The sequence below is a fragment of the Chiloscyllium plagiosum genome, chromosome 3 (genome assembly GCF_004010195.1).
Source record: "Chiloscyllium plagiosum isolate BGI_BamShark_2017 chromosome 3, ASM401019v2, whole genome shotgun sequence".
NCBI lineage: Eukaryota > Metazoa > Chordata > Chondrichthyes > Orectolobiformes > Hemiscylliidae > Chiloscyllium > Chiloscyllium plagiosum.
Window position 1 is genome coordinate 97088930 of NC_057712.1, and position 15546 is coordinate 97104475.

The following is a 15546-nucleotide window of genomic DNA, read 5'->3' on the forward strand; positions in this document are numbered from 1 at the left end:
TGCCACAAGGATCGGTGCTGGGCCCACTACTTTTTGTCATTTACAAAAATGATTTGGATGCGAGCATAAGAGGTACAGTTGTAAGTTTGCAGGTCTCATCAAAATTGGAAGTGTAGTGTACAGCGAAGATGGTTACCTCAGATTACAACAGGATCTTGACCAGATGGGCCGATGGGCTGAGAAGTGGCAGATGGAGTTTAATTCAGATAAATGTGAGGTGCTGCATTTTGGGAAAGCAAATCGTAGCAGGACTTATACACTTAAAGTTAAGGTCCTCAGGAGTGTTGCTGAACAAAGAGACCTTGGAGTGCAGATTCATAGCTCCTTGAAAGTGGATTTGCAGGTAGGTAGGATAGTGAAGAAGGCGTTTGGTATGCTTTCCTTTATTGGTCAGAGTATTGAGTACAGGAGTTGGGAGGTCATGTTGCGGCTGTACAGGACATTGATTAGGTCACTGTTGGAATATTGCATGCAATTCTGGTCTCCTTCCTATTGGAAAGATGTTGTGAAGCTTGAAAGGTTTCAGAAAATATTTACAAGGATGTTGCCAGGGTTGGAGGATCTGAGCTACAAGGAGAGGCTAAACAGGCAGGGGCTGTTTTCCCTGGAGCATCGGAGGCTGAGGGCTGACCTTATAGAGGTTTACAAAATTATGAGGAGCATGGATAGGATAAATAGGCAAAGTCTTTTCCCTGGGGTTGGGGAGTCCAGAACTAGAGGGCATAGGTTTGGGGTGAGAGGTGAAAGATATAAAAGTGACCTAAGGGGTGACTTTTTCACACAGAGGGTGGTACGTGTATGGAATGAGCTGCCAGAGGATGTGGTGGAGGCTGGTACAATTGCAACATTTAAGAGGCATTTGGATGGGTATATGAATAGGAAGGGTTTGGAGGGATATGGGCCGGGCGCTGGCAGGTGGGACTAGATTGGGTTGGGATATCTGGTCGGCATGGACGGGTTGGACCGAAGGGTCTGTTTCCGTGCTGTACATCTCTCTGACTATGACTATTGCTCGTCCCATTGGTACCAGTTAATAAAAAAGTTTGCCGTATATATATTTTAGTATGATTTATTCAAAAGTTTGGATTTTTGAATATGGCACAGTTTGGTTTTGTGTAAATGAGGGGTTTTAATTAAGTACAAATAAAATATGATCTATCAAGCAAAATTTCAGCCTGGGAGCTGACTTGTTTTGTAGTATCATCAGCTGGGGTCGTAACAACGATGAGACCTTTCCAAGTTGTTGTACATGTATAATGTACTTTTCTTTGGTGTAATAAATGTATGTTTTGTTAAAAGTACATTTGCAGTCTCTTGTGACTGTCTAATTATTGACCACCATGGTGACCAAATTACAAAAGTAAAATACAAAGTTTATCAATCCAGGTTTCACTCTGTGATCTAACTTGTCCACTACCGCTATCAGATGGGATCATCATAAAGGAATGAAGAGCTGTAGACAGTGGAAGGTGTGGCATGTATAGGATTGGGGACTGACTTTCCAAACAATTCTGTAGTTCTGACTAACTCCCATTCTCTGCATGCTGGCATATTATTGAGTTCTGGATGAACAATGTCTTAATTATCAGGATTCTTATCATTGCTTTCAAATCCCTCATTGCCTCTCTTGGCTTTATTTCTGTACTTCCCTCTAGCCTTACAAGCCTTTAAGATACCTGCACTTCTCTGAGTTATCTGTGCTTCTCCAGATCTTGCCACTTGCAGATCCCCAATTTTAATTGCTCAGCATCTCCAGCCTCCTGTGCTCTAAATTCTGAAATCCCTGCCCCATGTCTATCTCACTGCCTCTCTTTTCTCCTTAAGGTGTTCTTTAACACCTAATCTTTGATCAAGTTTTTATCCTCAGGCCTAATATCATCTTCTGTGGCTAGATGCCACATTTTCTTTGACAATGTTCATGTACAGAGCCTTGAAGAACACATTGGTTACATTCAGAGAAATCTTGATAGTTTGGATGTTTATGCTGAAGAATGACAAAGTTGACATTAACAAGCACCAGTATAATACAATGGACAGGAGAATAAATGTTAGAATTTTCTCTGTAGCAATACAGCACAAGTTAAGATTTGGAGGTTATTGGTGAGCAAATCATTGAACCCTTCTATAGTTATGTGCGGCAAATGGGTTTTTCAATCAAACACAAGTTAGAGCTCAATGGACTGAATGGCATACTCCTGTCTTTATGTTCTAATATTACTGTATTCTTAACCTTAATAGGATTGATTGTTAGTTAGGACTATACGTGAAAACGTGGCAACTTGAGTGAGATATTAATTCAGATGGAAATATATCTCACCATGTGCTTCAGGAAGTGGGAGCTGAAAGGTGAGCTTGGAGCAAGCAGATTGTATTTACAGTAGTTTTTTCAATTTGGGTATTTTTAATATAAAAATCAATAATTTAATGCACTAAAATCAATATTTGGTATGAAGATTTTATACTAATTCACCAACTTTGCACGTGGGGAATATTTCTGAAATTTAAATGTTTTGTGCCTACAATGAGGGAGGATTATTCATTCCGGTAGAACTTATACTTGGGTCCTTGAACTGCTAATTTCAGTTTATTTGAAGCTTTGCATTAAGCAGAACAGTTTTTGCAAACCTCAGATGATTCTTGAGGACAACGTAAAGTGCTAAGTAGTAGTTACATTTCCATCTGTTTAGGGCTTGGCATATTGCACGTTTGAGAATCTTTCATCTTGGTATTTATTTTTATTTCTTTAATTACTGTAATAGAATGAACAGATAATAAAAACTATTGATCTTTTGTGGAATTGCACACACTAAATTAATGAAAACTGTTTTTCTATGCTTAAGTCTGATGTCTTCATGCCACTGTTTGTCTCTGACTCACCACAGTTGCTTCTGGCACATTTTTATCCCTTTTTTGTTTGTAGCTGGAGTTCATATGTGATATTACCAAAGAGCTTTCTAATTAATGCAAGTTGTTTGGTTGGGGTGTGGTGAGAATGGGAATCATTGGGATAATCTTTTAAAAATCTCTCTTGCCATCACTCCTCTAGAGATTTATTGATCTACCCACTAAATCCCTCTCGCTGTTTCCCTTTCCCTTTTAGTTTACTACTATTTTAATCCTTTTAGTTCGCTGCTGTTTCCTCTTTTTTTTAAACTATCCTCTGAGGCTTATTGCTATCTTTTTCTGCTTGGAACATTCATTAAAGTCCCTGCATCCTCACTTCCTTTTTCGTTCCCCTTACCAAAACTGTTCTTTACAGCAAGTGTGCAAGGTAATGATATCACTAGCATTCTCAGTCAACTCAGTCAAACTGTTTGCCACTGCTCTCCTAGCCATGTCTACTGCACCTGCTTCATCATTTCCCACCTCCTCCACCTTTTCCCAAACACACCTCCCATCTGTAAAATTTAGAAGTCATTTTAAGATTAGATTAGATACCCTCCAGTTTAACTCCCAGTCTGGTTTAATCTTTCCCGATAGATTAGATTAGATTAAATTCCCTACTGTATGGAAACAGACCATTTGGCCCAACAAGTCCACACTGATCTTCCGGAGAGTAACCTGCCCAGACCCCTTCTCCTACCCTACATTTACCCCTGACTAATGCATCTAACACTATGGGCAATTTAGCATGGCCAATTCACCTTACCTGCACATCTTTGGATTGTGTGAGGAAACCGGAGCACCTGGAGGAAATCCGTGCAGACCACCCATGCATACCCTGGGAGAATGTGCAAACTCCACACAGACAGTCACCTGAGGCGGGAATCAAACCTGGGTCCCTGGCGCTGTGAGGCAGCAATGCTAGCCACCGTGCCGCTCTAAGGCTAAGAATACTTCCACTGTGCAATGTGCTGTTGTTCTTAGAGCTGTGCAAAGTGACTGCCAAACATACTAACCGCATTTGCGATCACTGTATGGTGAACTGAATTAAGCCAATATTTAGCTTGATATCTGTGATTATATCTGTATAATTAATAAAAACTTGACATTGTTAATGAGCAGCCTGCATGTTGACTCAAACTCATTGATGTGCATTTATTTGATTTTGAAGATGTTTAATGTCAGCACCACTTCATCATATTGTTAACATTGTATGTTACTGGCATTCAGGCCCATTATAAGTGCTGCCTTTTTATTGAACTCTTCAAGGGTAAAATTTCCATGATGCTCTTGGTGTTTGTTTACACATAGGAGAGCGTTAGATTTTTTTTTCCCTATCGGTGTCTGCTGCTGCTCCACTTTAAATAGCTCCAGGCACCAGGCGGATTATATTTAAACCACCTCAGTTACAGTGCAGCACAGAGCGGGATTGTTAGCCAAATAAAACCACATCAAAAAGTCTACTGCTGGTGGTTATTTTAAATACTCCTATTTAAAAAATTGTGTGTGCTTACCAAGATATGACCAATTGGGTCACTTCATTAGCTCCTAAATGATGGATTGGATTGTTTTGTTGAGCATTATTTGTTGTGTTCCAAAATAAGTATCTTATCCTCTTTGCATAATGTTAGTATTATTCAGAATTAAATCTGAAATATCATTGGCTACTTTACATTCGAGCCGTAGCCCTGACTTCAGTAGCAGCTCTGTAAAATGAGGTATTATTGTTATCTTAAGAGCTTTTGCAAACCATCTCAAGAAGTGGTTTTCATAAAGGTAGCAGTGCTACTAGTGCCAAACATGTCACTGCAAGCTATTTGTCTGGTTGTGGATGAATTAAGGCCCCATTTGCTAGTACAGTAGGTTCTGCTATGATGCGATAGTTCCATTCTCATGCAATCCCATGTTCTAAGAAAATTGGATATTAGCAGTACCATTTAAACTAATGGTACACGGAACTGTGTTATAACCAATGCACGTTTTAAAAGTTTGCACTTTAGAAGCAATGTCCCCGATTCGTCACTCGCGTTACAGCGAATTCGAATTAATGAAATGTGCGTTATAGCAGAATGACCTGTAGTAAGATCCTCCAGATTTCTGAGTGTTCTGCTCAATTATTAGAATTAGAATAAAGTTTATTGTCATGTGTACTCAAATACAGGAGTCCAGTGAAAGTTTACAATGTTGCCCCTCATGGTGCCATCTTAGGTACAAAATACTTAGGTACAAATTTTAGAAATAAAAAAAAGTTACATTACCTTACAATGATTCATCGTGTAAGTTAGAAAATAAGGAATAAAGTTAGAAGGATAAACACAACAGATTACAGATAAACATTATTTTGCAGTAGGTCAGTGAAGAGAATTTCCATACCTGATCTGACCAGCCTCGCAAGTGGCTGACTGCCTGTACTTGTCCCTAGTCCCAAAACTGTCCCCGCCCTGCAGTATGCCTCCAACCTGGTCTGCTCCTGTCATCAACTAGTCCACTCTACACCTCAAGCCCGCTTTGCTGTGCACTGACCCTCATCCCCTCCACTAGATATTACAAATATGTGTATGTTCTTTGAAAAGGATGCAGTGAAAGGACAAGTTGATCTTCAAGTTTAGAAGAGTGGGCTATGGAGGAATTTAGTCAAGGTTATTCAAAATCAGACTGCCAAATTGATCATGGGAGTGGGGAGTCCTACTGAAGTTTGAAAAAAATGACTTCTATGCCAAAGGACCATCAGAGATAATTGGAGCTTATGAAAATAAAAGTTTAAAATAATATTGGAAAGGATTCATTTATTTAAAAAGTAATGTGTGTTTGAATGGGATTCTTGGGAAAATGAACAATATAAACATTATTGGCGATGTTCCAGGTGGATGGATACTATAATGGGGCAAGAAACTGATAAAGCAAGTGGAGCTAGAATATGAATGTAAGCTAGCAATATACATAAAAATTGTCTGTTAAAACCTCTGTGGATATGTAAAGAAGAAATGTTTGGCTATGATAAACGTGAGTACATTTCAGACTAGGTCAAGAGAATTTCTAATGTGGAATAGAGCAATGGCAGAGAAGCTAAATTATTACATTGTACTTGTCTAAAATGAAAAAGATACAAGCAATCTCCCAGGATTAGATATCCAAGAGATTAGGGAGAATGGGGAATTGAGGGGAATTAGTACTAACAAGAGACATTTGTGGGCAGGAAGTAGCTAAGTCCCAGGAAGTGAGATTTATATCAGAGTGTTGAAAGACATAGCTGTGGAGTTAGTGTTTACATTGGTGATCATCTTGCAAAGCTCTAAATTTCTGGAATAGTCCCTGCAGGATAAAGGTAGCAAATGTCATCCCATTCTTTAATAAGGGAGGGAGAGAAAATGTGGAACAGCAGACCTGTTTGCCTTACATCAGTAGAGTTATAAAATTGTAGTCATAGAGTTGTCCAGCACAGAAACAGATTTTTCAGTCCAACTCATCCATGCTGAACAGATATCCTAAATTATTCTAGTCCCATTTGCCAGCATTTGTCCCATATCCCTACATGCACCACCTTCTGCCTGAAAAAGTTGCCCCTCAGGTCCCTTTTATATTTTTCCCTCTCACCTTAAACCTATGCCTTCTAATTTTGGACTCCCCTATCCTGGGAAAAAGACATTGGCAATTCATCTTATCCATGACCCACATCATTTTACAAATCTCTAAGCTCACTCCTCAGCCTCTGATTCTCCAGGGAAACTAGCCCTAGCCTATTCAGCCTCGTCCCATAGCTCATACCAGCCAGCCCTGGCAACATCCTTGTAATTCTTTTCTGTACCCTTTTGGGTTTATTCTTTTGGGTTTATTCTTGTGTAATTCTTTCCTGTTGCAGGGAGAACAGATTTAATTACAATATTTCAAAAGGGGCCTAACCAATGTCCTGTACAGCTGTAACATGACGTCTCAAATCCTATACTCAATGCACTGATCAATAAAGGCAAGTCTACCAAAGCCGCCTTCACATCCCTGTCTACATGTGACTCAATCATCAAGGAACTGTGAACCTGCGCCCCAAGGTTTCTTTGTTTGGCAATACACCCAGGACCCTACCATTAAGTATATAAATCTTGCCCCGATGTGCTGTACCAAAATGCAATACCTCACATAATAAAAGCAAATAACTGCAGATGCTCGAATCTGAACCCTTTGACAAAAGGTCATTTAGACTCAAAACGTCAGCTCTTTTCTCTCCTTACAGATGCTGCCAGACCTGCTGAGATTAGTGGGCGGCACGGTGGCACAGTGGTTAGCACTGCTGCCTCACAGCGCCTGAGACCCGGGTTCAATTCCCGCCTCAGGCGACTGACTGTGTGGAGTTTGCACGTTCTCCCCGTGTCTGCGTGGGTTTCCTCCTGGTGCTCCGGTTTCCTCCCACAGTCCAAAGATGTGCAGGGTCAGGTGAATTGGCCATGCTAAATTGCCCGTAGTGTTAGGTAAGGGGTAAATGTAGGGGTATGGGTGGGTTCGCTTCGGCGGGTCGGTGTGGACTTGTTGGGCCGAAGGGCCTGTTTCCACACTGTAATGTAATCTAATCTAAATCTAATCTAATTTTCCAGCATCTTCTCTTTTGGGTGCAATACTTCACATTTATTTAAACTCCCTCTGCTAGTCCTTGGCCCATTGATAGAGGTAATGTGTGCAAATGCGAGGTCTTGCACTTTGGAAAAAAGAATATAAGCCTGGACTACTTTCTAAACGGTGAGAAAATTCATAAAGCCAAAGTACAAAGGGATCTGGGAGTGTTAGTCGAGGATTCTCTAAAGGTAAACGTGCAGTTTGAGTCCGTGATTAAGAAAGCGAATGCAATGTTGTCATTTATCTCAACAGCGTTGGAATATAAAAGCACCGTTGTGCTACTGAGACTGGTTAGGCCCCATTTGGAATACTGTGTCCAGTTTTGGTCCCCACACCTCAGGAAAGACATACTGATACTGGAGCGTGTCCAGCGGAGATTCACACGGATGATCCCTGGAATGGTAGGTCTAACATACGACGAACGGCTGAGGATCCTAGGATTGTATTCATTGGAGTGTAGAAGATTAAGGGGAGATCTAATAGAAACTTACAAGATAATACATGGTTTGGAAAGGGTGGGCACTAGGAAATTGTTTCCGTTAGGCGAGGAGACTAGGACCCGTGGACACAGCCTTAGAATTAGTGGGGGTAAATTCAGAACAGAAATGCGGAGACATTTCTTCAGCCAGAGAGTGGTGGGCCTGTGGAATTCATTGTCGCAGAGTGCAGTGGAGGCCAGGGCGCTAAATGTCTTCAAGGCAGAGATTGATAAATTCTTGATGTCACAAGGAATTAAGGGCTACGGGGAGAATGCGGGTAAGTGGAGTTGAAATGCCCATCAGCCATGATTGAATGGCGGAGTGGACTTGATGGGCCGAATTGTCTTACTTCCACTCCTACGTCTTATGGTCTCTTATGGTCTGAGGTCTCATTGTACTCTGAGTTAGCCTTCTTCACCATCCACTGCAGCTCCAGTTTTGGTGTCATCTGCAAACTTACTAACCATTCCACATATATTAACATTCAAATCATTTATATAAATGACAAAGAAAAAGCAGTGGTCACAGCACCAATCCCTGTGGAGTAGAGAAAGTGCTAGAATCTATTTTAGATATATGCTTAGATTTTAACTGGGTAAGTGCGGATTTCTGAATAGAAAATCATAGTTGGAAAAACCTGAAATATTTTGAAGTTACTGACAGAATTGATAATATAGAGTTTGTGAGACATGGTGTACTTGGATTTTTTAAAATATCCTTCCTATAAAGGAGGATATGGGTAGACTGGAGAGTTGGGCGGAAAAGTGGCAGATGGATTTCGATCCAGACAAATGTGAGGTGATGCATTTAGGCAAGACTAATTCTAGAGCGAATTATACAATGAACAGAAGATCCTTGGGAAAAGTTAATGGGCAGAGAGTCCATTGTACCCTGACGGTTGCTGCACAGATGGATAGAGTGGTCAAGAAGGCAGATAGTATGCTTGCCTTCATTGGACGGGGTTTTGAGTATAAGAGCTGGCAAGTCATGTTAAAATTGTACAAGACATTGGTTCGGCCGCATTTAGAATATTGTGTACAGTTCTGGTTGCCACATTACCAAAAGGATGTGGACACTTTGGAGAGGGTGCAGAGAAGGTTTACGAGGATGTTGCCTGGTATGGAATGTGTTAGCTCTTCAGAGAGGTTGAGTAGGTTAGGTTTGTTTTCATTATAAGAAAAAAGAGATTGAGGGGGAACCTAATTGAGGTTTACAAAATCATGAAGGGTATAGATAGGGTGGGTAGAGACAAGCTTTTCCCCAGGATGAAGGATTCAATAACGAGAGGTTATAACGTTTTCAAGGTGAGAGGTGGTAAGTTTAAGGGGGATACACGCAGCAAGTACTTACAAGAGGGTGGTGATTGGAACGCATTGCCAGCAGAGGTGGTAGATGCAGGCACAATAGATTCATTTAAGATGTGCGTGGGCAGATGCATGAGTAGGTGGGGAGTAGAGGGATACAGATGCTAAGGAATTGACTGACCGGTTTAGAAAGTACATTGTGTTGACTCAGGCATGAAGGGCCGATGGGCCTGTTCCTAGGCTGTAAATTTTCTTTAGGTAAAAATCGGATGCTGCCTGACCTGGTGTGCTTTTCCAGCACCTTTCTAATCTAGACTAAATTTTCTTTGTTGCTTCTTTGTTCTAAAGTCCCTTATAGGATGTTGGTTGGCAAAATTAAAACATTTGCGATAGGAGATAACAGGCAGTAAACAGAGGTTAGGAACAAACAGATCAATCTCACATTGTGCAGGTTGTGATGAAAGGGGTACCACAGCGTCAGTGTTTGGGACTTAGCCGTTCACAATATATATCAACAGTTTGAATGTGGGAACCAAATGAATTGTTTTCTAGTTTGTGATGACACAACGCCAGGTGGTTAAAAATGTTGCCAGTGAATGAACAAGGTCATGGCTAATGAAATAGAATGTGGTAGAAAGTGAAGTAATTCACCTTAGTAGGAGTAACAGATGTGCAGAGTATTTCACAAATAATAAAAGGTTGAAAGTGTATATGTAAAAGGGACCTCTGTGTCCTTGTCAATAAGTTACTGATGGCTGGCATGAAGGTGCAGCAAGCAATTAGGAAGAATAATGGTATGTTAGCCTTGATGACTAGAGAATTTTAATAGAGGGATATTGTTTCAACTTTGTAGAACCTTGGTCAGACTGCACCTGGAGTTCTCTGTGCAGGTTTGGCCCTCTTACCAAGGGAATGATAGCATTTCAAAGAATGAAGTGATATAATTGAAATCTACAAAATAATTGAAGGGGGAGAGAGTGTTGAAACAGGTACAATTCTTCCCCAAATTAACTGGCACCTAGACTCTGGTCTACACCAGGCCTTGGCTCCATACCACACCAGGCTTCACCTTGAGGATCATGAGGCTGGGAGATTGTTCTGGTATTGCCTCAAGACTGGGAGACCATGCTGAGGCCATGTCAGGCTTAGACACTGCCACACCAGGCCACCAGAACACTACACCATGAGGCCATCACGCCACGTCAAGCTGGGAGGCTGCCACAGGAGGTCACTATGCAAAGCTTGGAAGCCGCTCCCCGGCGTGTCTATGCTGAGGCTGGGAGGGAAGAAGGAAAAAAACACGGGGCAAAAAATAAAAGAAGAACCAGTGAAACGGGCACGCTAGTGGTGGTGATCCCATGTGCAGCTGCCTTCACTTCCTGGGTTGGAGGGGACCTGAGTTTGTAGGATGCGTTTGAAGAAAGTTGGGCCTTGTAGCTGCTGCACACTGCTGCCGCATTTTGCTGGTTGTGATGAATGTATGAGATGGTAGGTGATGGATCGATTAATTGGCTGCTTTGTCCTGGATGGCGTCAAGTGTTGTTGGAGCTGCAAATGGAGAGTATTTCTTCACACTCCTGACTTGTGAGTAATGAAAAGATTTTCTCTTGTTGGGCCGAAGGGCCTGTTTCCACACTGTAAGTAATCTAATCTAAAAAAAAGTGTTGTTGGAGCTGCAAATGGAGAGTATTTCTTCACACTCCTGACTTGTGAGTAATGAAAAGATTTTCTATACACAATATCAATATGGCCATTAGCATAATTCCTTAAAGGATCAGCCACTTCCTTGACTGACAGGAGAGGTATTTTGGCTCTTTGCTGCTTTGGAATGAGCCATACGGATCAGGCCTGTGCTTTCAATGAAGTTATGATGGAAATGAAACTTTTCATTTAAACAGTCTGCACAGTCAAACATTGTATTCTTTGTCATGCAGTAATTACTAAAATTGTTTTGGCACATTAACATCAAAAGCAAATACAAATCAATGAGCTGTTTTCTTACTTGAGTAAATTGAATTTTACTTGAATGAATTTAATTTTTCTGCAGAGTGATCTTTTATGTGGAAAGGGAAGTATTAGTTTTGAATCAGCTGAATAGTGTGTTCGTATTGAACTGTATTTGGAGAAATTAATAAATTCAGCTTTCCATAACAGCCTTGCTTTCATTTTTTTTCTTCTCTTGCTTGACAACTTTTGCTTGCATTTTGCTTGTTTTGTTAATGAGTATGTTCTGTTTCTTAGATGGTGGCGATACACGGTTTTCTTAAATTTTTATGCACATCTTTACTTTGTGTTACGGGTTTCTGCAACTTCACCCAAACTATTGTTTTGCATGTGAGTATACATGTGGCGATTGTTGATAGATTGTTCAACTATAAACTGAGAGCATCACAGTCTAGTCTGATTCTGTCATTGCTTCTTTAACTCCTAAAATCATTTAGTGGTGTGTGCATGTACTTTTCAGTTTTTTGAAATCTGTTCTTTTACAGCAGTACTTTGTTCAAGCAGCTACATCTATTAATATATTATTCAGCCTCTACTTCCTGAGCTTTGCTGATTCTATAACTTACAACAATTTGGTCACCATTAAAACAACAGTTTCACCTTTCATCGGAACCTCCCATTCTCTTAGTGACCATTTAACAGGACTATTATATTTCTGAATGTACAAGAGCCCTTCATACAGTTGTGTCCCTGCAGAATAAAATCATTATATTGTCTTTCTTAAAATAACAATTTAAAGTCAATAGTGTAACCGAAGTACACCTTGAGATTTTGAGATGTACTGAGAAACAAACCACTGGTTGGGTTGGTCCTCATTTTGAATCCTCTTGGTCAATGAATTTCACACTTCTTGTTGTTTTGGTTATTTTTGAATTAACTTATTTTGAATTTATTTGTTTTAAAGAGGAATTACTGACATGCTCCTCAATTTCTGCAATTTCCAAAAATAGCAAATATTGTCACTAGCATCTAAAAGGCAGCTGGCAGAATGGTAAATTCCAATTAACAAACAGCATCTTAGAAGTTCTATAATGCTAATAAGATAGACTTTTTAAAAAGAAGGCTGAAAGAAAGCTGTGTTTATGACAACCATAGGTAGTAATAAGCTTCATTTTGTTTTACATTTGCTCTTATAACTCCTTCAACACAGCAGGGCAGCAGTGTTTCTGTGTTGTGACAAATGTGTGCCATCACACAAAGGGACAAAAGCAGAACCCTTTATGAGAAATGTGAAAATTTATTCAGGCTTTCTTTTGCAACATCATTTTTTTTTCCCTCTGGATGAAATCTTTTGAAAAATAATTTTGGCAAGCTCCCATTGTTTAAGGGAAGTAATATTAGTAGCCTTTCTCTGTAGACAGCAAGAGAAAGATCAAGAAACAGACAGATCAATTGTGCTTGAAAATCTTCTTTCATTGATAAATTACGGAACAGTTTTCCAAAAATCTGAGTATGCTACCTCCCTATATTTATTGAGTGTTGAGCAGCATGGAGAGACCTGAATTAAGGAATTCTAAAACATAGCTTTTAATGAAATGTGAGAATAAAGAAGGAAAGAGATTGAATATAGATTTCTAGAAGTGTTTTTGTGCAATTGCTTGGTTTCAGTAGAGGTCAAGACATTATTTACGTGTTTTTAACCAGACTTAAGAAATGTAAATGAATACATTTGCGCTAGCTTCCTGAAATTCTGTCTATTTAAGTGAAAGATGTGCTGGTATTGAGATGGACAGATAGGATTAAGGATGTTGAACAGACCTATTCTGTCATTTTGTCACTTCTAACACCTTTCCAGTGTTGCAGAAAATGGAAATTGATGTTTTTGTAGATTGTGCTTTCATTTTGTTACTTGTGTACTTTGGCATTTTGTATTACAAATTGTTAAACTAAATTGGTAAAAAGAAAAGTGTCCTCAACTGAGTATGAAATCCTTCAAATTGAGTGGAAGGATCACAGTGACTAATTCATGAGTGCGGTAACATCATTTGACTAGACTGTCAATTTCAACAGCATATTTAAAAGCAAGATCAAATGCCTTCCTGTGATTCTACCAATTGCATTGAGCACACCACACTGACTTTCATCTCACTAAAACTAATATTTATGTGTCTGTCGTTTTCAATGTATGAACACTGTTCACATTTTGAATAAAGGTCAACTGGGGCTCCTATCCACAATGAAAATTTAAAAGTACAAACTGGGCATCTGTTCTCAATTTACTATGAATTGGTAGTCACATTAGGACTACATGTAGTTCGTAGATGGGATAGGTACTTACGTTGAACTTAAAGACTTCCAGTGGTGTTAGTAGATGGATTACCCATCACGTTCTATAAACAAAGCAATCAAAATCTCTATGATATTGTAGTTGAATTCAAATCCCCAAAAGGTTATGTGTTGAAGTTAGAAAGCACAAATATCAGAAAATGTAACTTCAAGAGGATCAGCAATAACAATAGGATAATAAAAGTGAGGATAATAAAAACCTTTGCTGCATTCCTTGTCAGATATATCTTTCTGTAAGTATTTATTATATTATTCTGTGCCCTTAATTAGATAAATCTTTAAAACAGAGTTCTTAAAGCTAAAAGAATTCCAAGGGCATGGGGAGAAAGCAGGAACAGGGTACGGAGTTGATGATCAGCAATGATCATATTGACTCAGTAGGCTATTAAAGTTGCACATGGGTTTATGAATCCTTCACGAAAACAAATTGTGTCAGAAGTGGACAGCTAATGTTATTCCTAAATCTTAAAAGGAAGATAAACCAAGTCAAAAAGAGAATGGACCAGTTAGCTTAATGTCTGACGCAGCATTTAGGAAAGGCAAATCAGGGCAGGACTTATACACTTAATGGTAAGGTCGTGGAGAGTGTTGCTGAACAGAGAGATCTTGGAGTGCAGGTTTATAGTTTCTTGAAAGTGGAGTCCATGCTAGACAGGATAGTGAAGAAGACATTTAGTATGCTTACCTTTATTAGTCAGCACATTGCCTGAGGAGTCAGCTTAGTGAACCTCTTTTAAATTTCCTACAAGCTAGTATATACTTAAGTGCAAGAACTGGAACTGCACGTAGTACTCCAATTGTGGATTCATCAATACTTTGTGCAATTCTAACCAGACTTCCCTATACTTAAACTCTAACCCCCCCCAAAATTTCATTTACCTTAATTCCTTGCTGCACCTCCTGATTGATTGTCGCATGTACTGAAGTATAGTGAAAAGCTTTGTTTACAAGCAGTAGGAGCAGATCATAGGAAGCAATAATGTACCAACCAAAAGATTTAAAAGGAGACATATAGGTAACATTGCACAGAACGTACAAGAGAGATCAATGTTAGCAAGATCAGCGTTACTTGAGGCTAGCGAGTCCATTCAATAGTTTTATTACGACCGGTAAGAAGCTTTCCTTGAACCTACTGGTGCATTATTCAGTTGTCTGTATTCTCTGCCTGACAGAAGAGGTTATCGAAGATCATTACAGGGGTGCGAAGGGTCTTTAATGATGTTGGCAACCTTTCAGTGGCAGCAAGCCATATAAGTAGAGCCTGTGGATGGAAGGTTGACTCCTGTGATGACCTGGGCTATGCACATCACCCTCTAGTTTCCTACGTCCTGGGCAGAGCAATTTCCATACCGGGTCATTATGCATCTGGATAGTATGCTCTCAATTGTGCATCTGTAGAAGTTGGTGAGGGTTCTTATGAACATGCCAAATTTCCTGAGCCGCCTGAGGAAGAAGAGGCATTGTTGTGCTTCTTGAACGTTGCAACTACATGGCAAGGACAGATTGTCGGTTATCGTCACTCCGAGGACGATAAAGGTTATTACATGATTTTTCCTCCCTTTAGCCTTTTGTTTATCTGTTTTCTTTGGGATGTTTATAGAGTCCTTCAGTGTGAAGAGCAACACAATATATTGGTTTAAATCACCTGTCATTTCTCTGTTCATTGTTATCAATTCCCCAGTTACATCTTCCAATGGTCTCACACGTGGAGAGATATTTCCATTAATAGGAGACATTAGCCATAAGGGCACAACCTCAGGGTGATGGGGCGAGCCTTTAGAACTGAGATCAGGAGGAACTTCTTCAGCCAGAGGGTGGGTATTCTTTCGAACTCATTGCCACAGAGGGCTGTGGAGGCTAATATATTGAGTGTTTTTAAGACAGGGTTAGATTCTTGATTAGTAAGGCAATCAAGGTGACAGGGAGAAAACAGGAGAATGGCGTTGAGAAGCAAGTCAACCATGATTGAATGGCAGAGCAGACTTGAT

General features: G+C 39.9%; 1 protein-coding gene across 7 annotated transcripts in view; it reads left to right on the forward strand.

The window, feature by feature from the left end:
* Positions 1 to 15546, forward strand: part of rngtt (RNA guanylyltransferase and 5'-phosphatase) — a 418275-nt gene that overhangs the window by 286210 nt on the left and 116519 nt on the right. For 5 of the 7 annotated variants that reach the window (XM_043686789.1, XM_043686797.1, XM_043686812.1 and 2 more), the window contains exon 13: positions 11510 to 11602. The exons of the other annotated variants lie outside the window; for them this stretch is intronic. In XM_043686789.1, the coding sequence (XP_043542724.1) occupies positions 11510 to 11602 (93 nt within the window). The remainder of the gene's footprint in view (positions 1 to 11509; positions 11603 to 15546) is intronic. 7 annotated transcript variants of the gene reach the window in all.